This window comes from Anguilla rostrata, chromosome 6 (assembly GCF_018555375.3).
Source record: "Anguilla rostrata isolate EN2019 chromosome 6, ASM1855537v3, whole genome shotgun sequence".
Taxonomy (NCBI): Eukaryota; Metazoa; Chordata; class Actinopteri; order Anguilliformes; family Anguillidae; genus Anguilla; species Anguilla rostrata.
This window is the reverse complement of record NC_057938.1, coordinates 19,590,695-19,605,971: the sequence shown is the minus strand read 5'-3', so window position 1 is coordinate 19,605,971 and position 15,277 is coordinate 19,590,695. Positions and strand designations below refer to the sequence as shown.

The following is a 15,277-nucleotide window of genomic DNA, read 5'->3' as shown; positions in this document are numbered from 1 at the left end:
GACAACATTGGTCCCGCTTTATCAGTAATGTCTGCTTTTACCTAGCTTGAACCTTCCTCTATCAATGTTTTCTTGTGACATCACAATATTAATTTGCACGTCATAAATTTACTGATCTGAAATGGAGGCATGCGGGTGGAATCCCACGAAATAATTTTAATATGCATTTTAGCACGTCAATTCACACGAGACAGAAAATAGGCATGGAAGACACATTGCAGTGTTGCATAAGATTCACGTTTATTTAATATCCGACAACGTGTTAAGTGTACACAAACATCTGAAGACTCTGAACTCCAACACTCAAATAGTTTGAGACATTGATTAAACTACTGCCCATTCAGGATGGTACAAATGGGATACAGCTGTATAATACACCGTCCACAGCAATCATGTTTATATACAGAGCAAAAAATAGATGAAGAAGGAAAGCTCGAAACATGACACATTTAGTTTACAGAGCTGAGAGAGAGAGAGAGGAACCCTTGGGCTGCTGTTTCGACAGAGAAGCACAGAAATATAAAAAGAAAACGTTTTATTAAAGGGGAGCTTCGTTGACAGCTACAAGGGCATGCTGGTAGCTATAGCAGGTGTTCCAGTTTAGGAAATTGTAGATTGGGAGCAATGTCTACATACATGTGCCCAATGCGTTTCAGGATGTCATGTTCGAGGCTGGCTAACACCTCAGAACAGTACTTTCTACGAAAAAATGAAATAAAATAAATCTGAATACCTCTCCCAGCCCACAAACCCTGTTCTCTTAGCCCCCTCACATTTGGTTGGGCTAACTGTTACTGGAAATGTAGGTCAACATACAATAGTATATTCTAAAAGTACACTTGCAGCAAAAGACGTGAAAATCTGTTGCATAGAACGCATGGCCAATGTCGTGGTCGATGAAGCAACCCTATTCCTTTTTTTCCTTTTTTTTGGTGAGCTGACAAAACTGATCACACCTCAAAGCCAATGTATGGCAGCACATGCAAAGCTATGTGTCAACATTGTACATGTATTTAATGCAGTCCCCACTACACTGGAATCTGAGTCCAAAGCACAAATGGGTAAAAAAAAAAAATACACCCGACTGAAATTCTGTAAACTGCCAGGGAAAAGCAGAACTTTAGCAATATGTCCAATCAAAATGTAGCCAGCCTATATTGTAGAGTAGGTCATATCAAAGAACGCTGCTTCTCTTAGTATATCTGACACCCATCGCTTTTGCTCAAGAAGTCAGGGCCATCGAACAACCAACTGTAAATCTATACTTAAATTTCATCACCTTGTAAGTTTGTTCACATTCATAGTGGGAGATGAATTAAATGTTATGTATATTGGAAAAAATATCGATATCGATAACTTGATATCATCAGCATGCTTTTGTTTGCACATTATTAAAAACAAAATTGATAATGGTCTGTTGAATTCTAGGCTTAGGTAGCATTAATCCAAACATTTTAAAAGCTCCACGGTAAAAAGACTGAACTCAACAAAGACAGAACAGAACAAATCAACTTCAAGTCTACTAACCTGCCAAAGGTTTTAGATGCAGCATGTGCCTAAACGGTTACAATTTTTGTTCTTCAGTTTAAAAAAAAAATTAAACCATGGCCTATTTCTCAGATATTACAACTTGTGCAAAATTACACCCTGCAATATTAACACGAGATAAGGAAAAATAGACACATGCTATGTCAAGTATCTGTTGTAGACCAACTACAGCCAATAATCTTACTATCTTTCTTCCGGCAAAAAACCCATAACCACCAAATTTCTCAAAAATGGCAATGCTTCTATTATGAAATATCACAGCATGTCAAGTAATCCATTATGTTTGAGTGGTTTGACGTCCAACAGAAATCTTTTATTGGCCTTTCTCTTATCAATCGCGTTGACCTATATTTCCCAGAGTGCACCGTGTCTGTCAAACTAAGCATGCTCTATAGGTTGGCTGGCCTTAGGCACACTTCAATACCCAGTGCTATCAGAAATAGCCTGGAGATTCAACCAAATAATTCCTCTGCAAACACCCTAGAACAGGACATGCTCCATTAGCTGCCTAGCTAAGGACATGTCCATGTAACAGTGCCTGTTCTTACAACTGCAGCTCTTGAGAAAGGTAACACATGCAAAATCTGGCAACTACACATTTTCAGGGATGATGACCTCTTTAAAAACTGCCTGGAAAATGTTCTTTGTGGACTGCATTCAGAGTTCTCTTAATCAAACAACAAAACTGGATGACAAGATCAAATATTGCATCCAACAACTGAAGGACTCCATTCTTTTCTTTGTAGATGCACTCTATCACCAAGCAGTTCGAAGAATTTCATATTTCAAGCACACTCCATTTTGCATTCTCTATCATAAACCATTGTCTGTTCTGAAATATCTCCATGGTCACGAGGGTGACAAAGACAAAAACGTGATATTCCATAAAGTTCTATGATTAGGCTGTTTATCAGGTGAATAAAAAATAGAAAATGAGGTATGTTTAGTTGATTGCTGTACAATCACTTCATGCAAGAGTGAAGAAAACATAAGTTTTTACCTGTTTTGCATGCAACTCAAATAAATACAGAATCTCTTCAAGCTCTGAGGCAAGAAGAGAAATACTGTGTCCTCCCCCTCTCCATTCCGTTCATTTAAAAATCTCTGAGAGCAACTGGTTCACACCAGCCAGGGGCCATGTTGAATTCTACTCCGAGAGGATTGGATGTTTTGAGCCACTTACACAGGATGGCAAGGCGAAAGAAAAAGGCCACACAAAATCACATCGCTGATCAAGAGCTGACCTAGAAAAGGTGAACTTTGATAAAAGCAAAGACCTTCCGCAAGCTTCGCTTAAGGAGCCAAACATAGAACCATAGGGACTGGAGTCTCGCCCCAATTTTTGTTCACCAGAGCTAAACCTGGATGCATGCATACAGTACGTGGGCCAATATGTCTCAAGTGCAAAGCCGGTATGCGTCTGTATAAATCTTTTATCGATATTAGCCACTTTAAGATACGCTTATAAAGTGGCATTCTATGACAACTCATAGAGGCACATTGAGTTCATAACATGTACACTTCATTTACAACAAAAAGACGACGTATACTTTTTAACATATGGAAGGTGGGCTATATGTGCCACATGATGGTAAGAGGCAAAGTGATCACAGGTGGTGATGGGGACCACGGCAGCAGAAGAATGGAGCGAGTGACGTCACTAAGCCAAAGGAAAGACCGACGGAGAAAAGGAGAAACGCTACCAAAATCCATCAGTACAGACACTCAACCTTCACAGATCCTATTTCCAATCATGCTCTGCAATGAGGGAGGCTTTGCAATGTCTTGCCATATAATGAAATCAATTTGTCACTGATCAGCAGCTTATAGGATTTTTCTTCAAGTCATATGTCGGAGTTATTGTGTTTCTTTTTTGTTTTTGTTTTTTACTTAAATCTAGAATAGGTGACTCTGTGATATCAAATACACTACTGAAAGCATAAATAAATGCTATTAATTCTGGGAACTCTATCCTGCTTTACCCGTATATTTAACCCACTGTAAGATGTTTAAAGCTAGCTAGATTTTTTTGGAGTAGTGGGAGAGGCATTGCATGTAAAATATCATGACATTCTTAATTAAGAACAGTAAATGCATCTGTTTATAAACACTCTACATAGCAGCTAAATCCACTGTTTCTGACCCTTTTTTAGCAGCGTTCTGGTCACCAAGAAGAGCTAAATGAGCAAAATCCCAGGACAACAAATGATAAAAAGTGCCTTATGCAGAAAATTCAATAGTTCAATAAAAATATAAATGTCTTTGTAAATAAATGTGTATCCAAATAAATATCTAAATAAATATTTAAACACTAAAACACAAATACAATCTTTAAAATGCTAATCAAAACAAGCAAAGCAAATAATTCAGTGGGGGTGTAGCTTATGCTCACCATAAAATTAGTTGATTGGGTATTTCTTGCATTTAAATGAACTACTCTATTTTTATCAATGAAAAGAGGAAGGGATTGTGGGATATCTCTATGTCTTGTGCTGTAAAATTTTCCTATTGTGTCTTGGTCTTCATGGGAAAACAAAGCGAAAAATCTTGAATGTCCTACAAAAAACGATGAGACAGTGTGCTTTTGAGACAGCTCTGTCAACTCTCATCCACGATCCAATCAAGGATGATTCGGTCTTGTTCGTGTGGAAATACGAGATGCTTGCTCTGGCTGGGTCTGTTGAAACACCCCTACGCTGCACTGAATAGTACGCATTTGTTTCATAGAGTGCACTGTTTTAAGGACAGATCCGTTACAGTAAAGCTGAGGTACAGATGTGGTTTGGTGGTTTGAAAACCATGGGTTTTTTTTTTGAGAAACAAACGCAAAGTGAAACATGGTATGCGGTGAAGGGAAGGACAGCTCTGTAGAGGGAGACAACTGACACCATTGTAGACTCACACCATTTCCCCTTCAGCACGAAGAGAGAAAAACCAATACACTGTTGAAGCCTATACAAGCAGCTACTCTGGGAACTATGAACTGTTACATTAAAGACACCATTCCTCCCCTCATCCCTCTCTCCCCAGACTGAGAACATTCCAGTAATGTGATATCTGGGTACCCTGGGGAATTAAATTCAGATGACTGGCCATTTGTAACAATGCCTGACACACATCAAAGGCTGCTGGGCCTGGTTTAATGTCTTGGTTCGGTCGTGTCGAACTGAGCATGTGCAGGAGCAGGCAGGTTACGAAAGGGTATTTTGGGGAAGGGGGGGTTGTTTCAGCACAGGGGAAGGGGGTCGTGTTAGGTCAAGTGATCTATATACAGGGTTAGTCTTAAGTCTTCTTCATCATGATTTTTTTTTTTAACAAGACTTGCTGGGGAAGGAGGACGAGAGGTCGATTCACATCCTCATCTGTCCAGCTCTTCTCCTGGAAAGCTTTGACCTGGGAATAAGAGGAAAGGGTTAGCAAAATGGAGTGCATTAGAGGAGAGATCCACAGCACTATGAGATAATGCATCGGCTAATGCCTCACACTCACACTCAAATGTAACTGAAATGTCGGCTGTAATGTTGACTCATGTTACTAGGGAGGAAGGGAGTAATTGAAGCCCTGCCTTTTAAAGAAGATAAAACACAATTGCAGCTCATGTGCCAAAACTACAATGTAACCACTGAAGATCACACGTGACAGAAATGTCTGTCTTACATCATTCTTAATGCTATGTCTGTTTTCCTTCTTCAAGTTAATTGGTTTGCAGGTCCTTTTTCTTTCTTTTCTTTATATCAAATTTAACAACATTGTGAAAACACTGGGCTGCACATTTGATATTTTCACTAAAAGCCTCAAAACAGATTGCATTAGTCCTTGACCACCGTGATTATACCTTACATTACATTACGTTTTACAATAGGGGCGACATAGCTCAGGAGGTAAGAGAGGTTGTCTGGCAGTTGCCTGTTCGATCCCCCGCCCTGGGCGTGTCGAAGTGTCCCTGAGCAAGACACCTAACCCCTAATAGCTCCCAATGAGCTGATTGGTATTGCATGGCAGCCCAATGGCAGCCTTTCACCGTTGGTGTGTGAGTGTGTGTGTGAATGGGTGAATGAGAGGCATCAATTGTAACGCGCTTTGGATAAAAGCACTATATAAATGCAGTCCATTTACCATTTACAATATAAACAGATTGTGAAAAGCGCTGCATTACCTGATGGACCCTGCCAGGAGAGGATTAAATGCATACAGCCAGTCATGCATCTCCTTGTCATTACTCGCTTGGAGCAGTATCCCACGATGCTTGGTGCACACCGCAAACGTATTGGGAGTCTGCAAACGATCATGGGGTACAGTCTGATAGGGTCTGGATTCTGCAGCAGCTCACAGCTCTTAGCAAATACTACACGATGAATAGTCATACTCATTTGTCAATGAGAATTGCCAAGATAGCGTTTTCCTTTTTTTTTTTTTTAATTATAATAAAACAAGAATAGTATTGAGTAATATTTCATGAAAATAATTACATCAAATCCAAAAAGGTAGCCTTATTAGCATTACAGTATCTGACATACATGTATCTTCAGAAAAAAAATAGAGAAAGACTGACATCACTGTATAATCTGAGCTCCCCACTCAACAATTTATTCAGAATATATTCCGAAAGGTATTTACACACTAAATGTATAAATACACGCATAATTCTTCCAAAAAGATTGATGACAAAAACAAAAGAACACATTCAGACAGCAGGGCTGGGGCCAACATCATTTCAATTCAGTTAATCAACTGAAATTCAATTCATGAATTGCAATGAAATTTCCACAGAATGTTGTTTCAATGCAAGAACAGAATTTGAATTCAACCAATTCCAGAACTGATTGAACTGAGGTGTAATTGACCTGCTGGGAAAGGGCTGAGAACAATTCCAGTCGGGATCTCTTCTGGCTTTGACTTACCTTCAGCATGGCCTGCTGGTCTTCGCTGTACTCCACCTGGGCAGTGGACAGGTTGATGATGGCCCTCTCCATGCTGTCCTTCTCAGTGTTGTAAATGTACACGTACGGCCGGCGTACCACCAGGTAGTGCTTCACCCAGCCGTTGGTGTGCGGCTCCAGGAAGTGCAGGTAGCCTTTCTTCGATACGATGGGGCTGCGATTGCACACGGGGGAATTAATATATGACCATTTCATTGATTAATTATAGCGGTCTTTCGTTCAGACATTTACACGGCAGGTGGCATGCATTAGGGTTAGAGACAACCGTAAGGTCTGAGTCAGTTGTAGTTTTTTCAGGAAAAAATGCACAAATGAAAAAAAATGACTACAATTCCAGGCCATACTGTAAAGTTGAAAACTAGCCCTCAGTTTGGGGACAGACCCTCCGCCGCTGGTCCACAGCCATCTCACCTGACGCGGACCTCCTGGATGTCCGGGACGAAGGCGCGGACTCTCGTCTTGGCCTCCGGACCTTCGCTGGGGGATTTCTTCATCTCCTCCTCCAGAAGGGGGTCCAGCTCGGGGGAGAGAGCGCAGGAGTGAAGCTCCGGGGTTCTGGAACACAGAATCGTGCATGTTTAGATGGCGTCATGGCACGTCGGCTCTCTCCTCTGCGTTTCGCTCTCTCGCCGGTTTGGGACGTGTCGCACGACCACGCGCTCGGCCGCTGACCTGAGTTCGGGGTTGGCGTAGCCGCCTTCCACGAGCGAGGGGCAGGTGGAGGACGGGGTCAGAGTGCTCAGGGCGGAAGCGGAGGTGTCCCTCAGCAGGGTCACTGACATCTCAGACAGCTGAAACACCACAGCAAGAGCAGTCCATCAGAATGCACTGACACACCAAGCAATCAATCAGGCTCTAGCATGACAGCCCATCACAAACTGGGTCTAAAGCAACCACATCATTTCAGCAATCATTTCAAAAGTTCCATTTAATTTAATCTACAGCATTAACTGAAATTGATAAGAGAATCCATAATACAGTACCCTTTCTTGTTATATTTTGAAACGGAACTTTCTTTTTTCTTTTCGTTATATGTTAGGGTCTTAGCCCTAATGTTTTCTGCTTTTCCTCATTGATTGGCTGACTTATTGACTGACTGGTTGGCTGGCTGATAAGTAGATTAGACATTAGTTGACTGATTGATTGATTGTGGAGCTTACCTTGCCCTCACTGGCACTGCTACACACCTGGCTGTACTCCCTGTTGAAGGTGTGGGTGAGCAGTCGCAGACACTGAGGAGAGAGTAACAGCAGAGAGGTAAGGGATGACAGATAATTGACTCTGCTAAACACACACAGGGGACGCTGAATGACATGGGGAAGGGGTCCAGGGGTGAGATGCTCAGCAGGGGGGTGGCGGTCACCTTGGCAGCCAGCTCCCGCTGCCTCTCGTTGGGGCTCTCCAGAGCCGCGCCGGGCCCCAGGACGCTGCTGCTGTCGGTGGAGGACTGGGAGGATTCGCTCAGGTCCTCGCTCCCGCACGACGACAGCGAGTCCTGGCCAATCAGTAGGGTGGACTCCAGCTTCTCCCTCAGCAGCAGGTAGTGCCGGGTCTTCTCCACCTGCGAACACACACATGTACACAGCTGTGAGCACATCTGCAATTATACACAAACACACACACACACACACACACACACACACACACAAGCACAGACACAGATGCGAACACAGTTCTCTACCTGCAAACAGACATAATCACACACTGCAGTTTGTACCTACAGATAGACACATCCGCATTACACAGGTAATGCCTGCGGTTACTGGTCTCCTGTCTGTTCTGGTCATCCAGTGGTGGAATGAGCTTAGCATTGCACTAAGGACAGCGTACTCATCTGACACATACAGAAGACCCACCTCTTCAAATTGTACCATAGCTCCCCTGGCCCTCTTTAGCTACTCTATTTCACTTTTTGGAATTTACTTTTGGAATAGTAATGTTATAGGTATAGCTGTATAAAGATATCATTTACAATATTAATTTTTGGTTTGTTCGTCCAACTTTATGCTTAACATTGATAATTGGGCCTTTTGCACCAATTTCTTTGTCTTCTTGGCTATATTGCACTTTTTGTTCCAGAGGCTAACACTCATGTTCTCCACATTTGCACTGCATATGAGTCTGCAGAAGAGCACCCTCCCCCACCTCTTGCAGCAGACTGAGCTTCTCCAGCTCCCATTGGTGGTCCAGAATGAGGCTGTCGCTACGGGGTCTCCAGCCAGCCAGGTTCTCCTCCCCGCGGACGTAGGCCACCGAGGTGTCCAGGACCCGCCTGCGCCTCCTCTGCATGCCTGAGGGAGACGCCCCCGAGAGTGAGGACAGCGTGCGAGCAAGGGAGGTGCTTTCGTCACAACGAGCGCTGAGCGCTGAGCACACACAGAGCCGAGCCACTTACCTGGGCTGCCGGCGTCGGCCAGGTGGCACAGCCTGACCTCGTACACGCCGGTGACGCGGTTACTGCAAACAAAGGAGACAGGAGATTCAATCGCCGCTCGGGTCAAGCGATGTCACAGACGCGCTCGTTCAATTTAACAAAAGGCCAGCCGTCGGAGCCGAGCCCCGGGCCCTCACCCCTCGGTCGCCTTCAGCCCGCCGCTGCCGAAGAGGTTCCGGATGGAGCGGGAGGCGGGCAGCTTGGCATCCCGGGAGTGGAACACCATGCAGAAATCTTTGGTGATGACGGTGGGCTGAGCGCAGCTCTCCATCTGACGCAGAAAATCGCAACCACGCGGTTAGTCGTTTGGAGCTCAGTCAAGAGCGCGCAATGCCACAGTATTTCAGAACAGCCCTGACCATTTTTTTAATTCAGAAGATTAATCCGTAGATTAATAAAAATTATTTCGTCATTTTAACAATTTTTTTTAACCCAATTCTTCATTCTTCACATTTTCTAAATTACATTGAACAGATTTCCATTCTTTTGAGCAATTAAAACCCTGCTAATTTCTCCTGTTACAACATAACTGAACAAAATGATTCTATAGAGAACTAAAAGTCTAATTAAGAAAGATTTACCTTCTAAAAAAATCAGAGACAAAAACAAATTTGCACCACATTCAGACAATTAATTAATCGACTTGCTAAATCCACCGTTATATTAGCAATCTGTCAAGGGGCAAATGCAGGTGCCTTTAAAGGGAATAGAAGATGACGCTCTGATTGGTTTATTGCATGTTATGCCCAATACACACTAATTAATTAATTAAGCCAATAATTCCAGCCCTTTTGAACCTTCGCATTTGAACTGTCAGCCCCAAATCTAGCAAAAGTGGGTCTGGCCACGCCCTAAATGCACTTGCGTGTTGCGCTTTAGACCATGCGCTAAGATCGTTAAAATAGAGCCGCCACCCAAGACAGGGCAAGCATAGCAGAGTAAAGGAACAGACAGCGATAATAAAAAAAAAAACAGATCAAACTGTTCCACTCACTTCCAAGTAAGCAGAGAGGGTGATGTAGATCTTCTCCCCGCAAGGTGTGACACGGTTCAGCTGCAGGGAGTTGTGCATGGAGCTGTCCCAGGCGGCCTCAAACCGGTAGAAGGTCCTGTCAATCAGTGCACACAGCGAGCAATGACACATGGGCAGATCTTTTCGTTTTGCTGTTATTGCAGTAACTTTTTTCTGAATGACTTTAATGGCTTCTAAACAGCAAGAGACGTGTGTGTGTGCGTGTGTGTGTGTGCGCGTGCATGTACATAACAGGCGAATGTGGATGTATATGCATTCAGGTATCAGCATCTGACATGAGAACATTTGTTTAATTCCTCTTATAGTGTCCCGTTACATTACTGGGAAGCCCCATATGGTGGCCGTGGTATAAGCTCCACTGCACACCGTACTAATGAGGGGCTGCTAACCTGAAATTCAGTGACATATGGATGATGGAGGGAGAAGGAGAGCACAAGACAAGAAAAGTATGAAATATACCTATGGTCTATTCCCAAGGAAATGCTGTGAGAGAGAGAAGCAACCAGAAAAAGAATCAAATGTGAGAATTAGGCAGTATTTAAAGCAGTGAGCTGTGACTGCAATTTCCTGCAGACTGCAAGGCATGTTATAATATTATCACGTATTCATCACAGGAAAATAATATACAGGGACTTATTTTTAAAGCTTTTGCTCTTCAGCATGTGACAACCTACGCTTGTCATGACTTTCAGCAACACAGTGGAAGATTTATAGCTATAAATGTAAAAAAAAATTATATGGAGACAGTAAGTAACAATTCCAACCAATAAAGTATTGAAATTCTTAAAATTTGCACGTTTTGATATCAATTTCAAACAAACCCTATTGCTGAAGGGTCTACCGTATGACCTTCTACTCATTAAAAACCAGTACAGTCATACCACAATAGCGTCACAGTGCACTAGCATTAGGCTCATGGCCAATTTTGGATTTTGGACGATGAGGCCTCCAGATGGCAGCCGCACCAGCACCTTCCACAGATGCCTGACAAAAAGGGGAGGGGTGCGGGAGAGCGGGCGGGGCACGTACTTGTCGTCCTGGGAGGGGCGGATGTACCCTGCCGAGAGGATGTTGAGAGACAGGATGTTGGGGTCGATGATGGTCTCGTCAGCCTCAGGGGTGTTGCGAATGCGGCCTGCGGGGGGGGGGGAGGCCCCAGTGGGGTGAATGCTACGTTTCCACAGGTCGCTATCGCATGGATCAAAAATGCGTTACTCTGCTCGTTTGCCCCTCCCCCTCCCCCGAACGCCAGTGTTTCCACCTGCGGCGCTAACCGCACGCCCAGACTCACCTATGACCAGCTCTCTGACCTCCTTCCACTCGATGTCGTTCCCCGTCTCGTGCACTATGGTCACCGTGATCCGCCTCTGAATGCCCTGTGATAACGACAATAATAATAAGCGCTGCACAAGGGAAGTCCAAAGATCCCAAAGCTTCCTGCGGGCGAGCAGTTAAATAGCGGCGAGCTACAGTACTGTACCTGGTGTAGCAGGAAGGTGCCGTGGCAGGGCATGCCCCCTCTGTGATCCACCACAGCAGGGATGTAACTGGGGAGACAGACCACATACAGCATTACAAACATAAAATGGCCGCCAGTGTTCAGTGAGCAGCATTTCTATTTTTCATTATTTCTGCACGATATTTCCATGAAAGATCATAATTTAGATCACAGATTTTCCTTACATGGGATTAATTATTCCCAAATATATAATGCTTTGGAAGTCTACATTCCCTCATGCATCAGCTAGATTTTAAAGGAAGAGCGCACTCACTCTCCATTGGCTTCCAGCTCGCAGATCTCGAAGAACACCATGAGGTCATACTTGCAGTGGCAGGGCCCGGCCGTGGGGCGGGTGAGCGTGCTCAGTTTGGTGGCAGGCACTGCGAGAAAACGGTGGAACGATTAAGGCCGTGTTCATCCTCTGGAGTTAACGCCCACGAGCAAACTTCATTCAATCAGTCATTAAATCCATTAAATTATTTCTATACACATATGTTCCAGAAGTAAAGTCCAGTTGAGTCCATTTGTAAAAAAAACTGTTAAATTATTCCCTGACCCACAGGTTATCGAGCTGGAGAATGTGGGATAACTAAAAGAACAGCCTGTCAGAATCTGCACGTCGCAGACAGTACAATGTCCAGTGTTAATTCAATTCCAATAGAGTATACATGAGTCCAATAGGGACCACATGTACTCACATGTACTGTACATGTAGGAGTTGATTTAACACAGAACATTTTTCAGTGCACTGTTGGCAAGCACAAAAGCAATATCACATTTCAATCTGGATGCAGTCAGGGAGAAGAATGCAAGAATAAACACAATAATCAGCTAACACAGTGACCTTGCAAATCCATGGAAAATCTCTATTTTCTCATATGATGCCAGTTTTCATATAGTTGCATTCTATTACTTTATCATAATGGACAGAGATTATTAAATTAGCGTGTCCGTATAACATGAAGGCTAGCGGAACTGTCCAGCTTGTACTGTAAACTGATGCCTGAAATGGAAAACAGGGAACTGCACTCAAGGAATCTACTCACACAGTTAATGATACCCCATATACAATCAATGAAGACCACATCCTGTCTTGTATGCAAAGCCAAGAATCTACAAGAAGAAACGTCTTTGGAATATAAACTGTTTTGAACCGCACCTGGGTGTTCACATACACCACAGAATCCACGGAAAGTAATGGACGGTCCAAGTGAATTCTAGGAGTGCAAGTGAACATTCAGACAGCCCAAACAGCAGGGGGTGCCAAAGCGCCACAGTGGCCATAGAGCAGTACCAGCAGGCAGAAGAGTGACTGAGGAAGGGGAGCCCCACCCAACCCCAGCAGGGTCCACGTGGAACAAAACTGCTTTGTCAGGACGGCAACGTCATCTCCGCTCCACTGGGAAAAGGCTTACAGCTTTGGCCCGAGTCAGTATATTACCAGAAATCGGGAGCATCAGTCATAAGTATTCATAAGTAATTAAGTAAAGTGCCCTGGAAAGGTATGACTCACATTCTAATTAGATCAATCATATGCAGGGCTGAGGCCCACACCCCTCCTGAACGACTACTGGTCCCATAGATCAGTGGAGCAAGCATTATCATTGAACTACCACAGTCGGAATCAAACAAATCATTTTGGACACAAAGAAAATATATTTCCTTCAGACGGACAATCCGCCTTCCTCCACAACTGTGATGACTCCTCTCGGCAATGTCACTCAATCAATCAAATATTATTTATATAGCACATTTCACAGCAATTGCCACAGTTATCCGTGACAATTGCTGTGACATTATAATGTGTATTTATGTGTCTCCCCCTGACTTTCCAGTAGTATAATCACAGCCCTTTCTGTGGCAAATCATCAGCAGACCCATTATAGTTCTCATTTCATCAAAGAAATTGATGAAAGATTGAGACAGAAAAAGAACCGGTAATGAAATCCCAAAATCCCATCACTTCACTACACCATCACCAGCCATTACCACAATCAATTTTTGTTACAAATAGAATGATAGCGTTCCACTTTGCATTAATGATGCCCTCTACATCATGGATAACTGGTAAAATAGAAGTTTCTAGTATATCTTCAAGGGGTACCTTCTGAGCAGGAAGGTGGGAAATCTTAAATTATTTCTTTGTGTCTCACACATGGACGTTACCAACCCGGATTCTGTGCTTTGATTACGGCCCAACGCGTAGGAAAGGAGCTGAGCATGGGCGAGAGCACCAGACTTCAGTGCATTCAAGAGGAAAGAGGATACTAGATAATGGAGGATCAGCTCCATCTTTTTCCCTGCTCTGAGAGGAACTCCATATTAGCTGGTTAAAGTCAAAAAGCCATGAGCCACGGTGACAAAGGTGACACAATGATAGCATCTACAGAGAGGAACTAGCTCCAGGTACTCACAGGAAGTGAGGCCCATAAAATATCAGTGTTAAAAAGGCTCTACCGCTACCACACACTGCTGAACTTTCAAAAGTTCATCAATCGTTTATTTTACACATTCATTGTTTGTGCAGGTATTTTGATCTGAAAGGACAACAGCACTTATCAAAATGGCACATTTATGTGTGACTACACAGTCAAAACCATATTCCGTACCTGGTTTAGACAAGGGCATAATTCTAGGAAACTGTCTTCTAGTGGGTCGCAGTGGGCTGTAAAACAAAAAAGGAGCAACATTTCAGAACGTGAAAAATGTAAGTGCCGTAAAAACCTTAACATTGCACTTATTGCTACATCCTTGGATGTAAATTCCAACCTTATGAGATCTTTACAGAGTGGTGGAAATGGCTGTTTCTGGTAGTGCCCAAACACCTCAAATACAATGGGCTGAGTCTTGATGTACTCCACGAATGACTTCGTCACCTCGACCGCAATCTGCAAGAATGCCAAAAAGAACAAACTGCTGTTGCGCTGAGGAACAAAGGCTCTCTTAAAAACATGGTAAAATCACAACACCAAGTGTTCATGTTCACCATAGAGTCAATATAAAAAGTGTTTATGTTCACCATAGAGTCATTAGTGCTTACATTCACCATAGAGTCACTACACAAAGTGCTCACATTCACCATAGAGTCAATATACAAAGAGTTTACATTCACCAGAGTCACTATACAGTTCTTACATTCTGCACATGATAGAAACCCAGAGGAGGACCACGGCCTGTGTTCTTCAGTGGCTCTGTGGAGAAGGCTTCGTCATGCCGGTGAATGAAGCTGTAAAGGGCCAAAGACCAGACGTCATACCAAAACAAATCTGTGGTTTACCTCCACAAAATCAGAGATTGGTAATCACATTACCAATCGCACAACAGCTTTGCCATCAGCTGCCAGTCAAACAAAACCTTTCCAAAAAGCTAATCATCCTTCCACACCATCTGTTCTAAATGAGCTTTTCCCATAAATTAACAGAGGCAGAACATGGGTGGAAAAATACGGACAGGGGGTAATAAGAGCACATAATGTGGTGTTTTGAGTGGACTCTGGTTATGTGAACTGCTATCACACTGTGAGATGCTAAAGCTCATTTAAGATGCTTGATACTTCTCATGACATCTAACTCTTTCACAAGCTTGTGTGTTTGACTGATTGTTTGAATTTTTGTAGTTTGATTGTTCTTTCTTCTTTTGGTTTTGCTCACTTTTTTATTTATGTCTACTTTTCTATTTCCTAATAGATTAATTATTATTGCTGAATTTATGTTGTCTAAATGTTGGACCTTTTTATTTTCTTTATGTATTTCATCTATTTATCACACCTAGTAGCTACCTGCCAAATTATACCAAATAACAGGTCTATAAAATAAGACAAA

At 43.1% G+C, this 15,277-nt stretch overlaps 1 protein-coding gene across 22 annotated transcripts in view; it reads right to left on the bottom strand.

Annotated features, from left to right (window-relative positions):
- Positions 1-215: 215 nt before the first annotated feature.
- The window catches only part of kif1ab (kinesin family member 1Ab), a 62,092-nt gene continuing 47,030 nt past the window's right edge, over positions 216-15,277 (bottom strand). For 15 of the 22 annotated variants that reach the window (XM_064338884.1, XM_064338886.1, XM_064338885.1 and 12 more), the window contains 19 exons: positions 14,592-14,682; positions 14,226-14,344; positions 14,066-14,121; positions 11,728-11,836; positions 11,436-11,502; positions 11,247-11,331; positions 10,985-11,090; positions 10,415-10,438; positions 9,917-10,031; positions 9,060-9,193; positions 8,884-8,945; positions 8,634-8,779; positions 7,852-8,049; positions 7,649-7,720; positions 7,161-7,279; positions 6,900-7,043; positions 6,450-6,642; positions 5,705-5,823; positions 216-4,941 (listed from right to left, as the gene is read on the bottom strand). In XM_064338884.1, coding sequence (XP_064194954.1) covers positions 4,899-4,941; positions 5,705-5,823; positions 6,450-6,642; positions 6,900-7,043; positions 7,161-7,279; positions 7,649-7,720; positions 7,852-8,049; positions 8,634-8,779; positions 8,884-8,945; positions 9,060-9,193; positions 9,917-10,031; positions 10,415-10,438; positions 10,985-11,090; positions 11,247-11,331; positions 11,436-11,502; positions 11,728-11,836; positions 14,066-14,121; positions 14,226-14,344; positions 14,592-14,682 — 2,002 coding nt within the window. In that variant the 3' untranslated portion in view covers positions 216-4,898. The remainder of the gene's footprint in view (positions 4,942-5,704; positions 5,824-6,449; positions 6,643-6,899; positions 7,044-7,160; positions 7,280-7,648; positions 7,721-7,851; positions 8,050-8,633; positions 8,780-8,883; positions 8,946-9,059; positions 9,194-9,916; positions 10,032-10,414; positions 10,439-10,984; positions 11,091-11,246; positions 11,332-11,435; positions 11,503-11,727; positions 11,837-14,065; positions 14,122-14,225; positions 14,345-14,591; positions 14,683-15,277) is intronic. The other 7 variants (XM_064338888.1, XM_064338891.1, XM_064338907.1 and 4 more) reach the window with 1 other exon arrangement.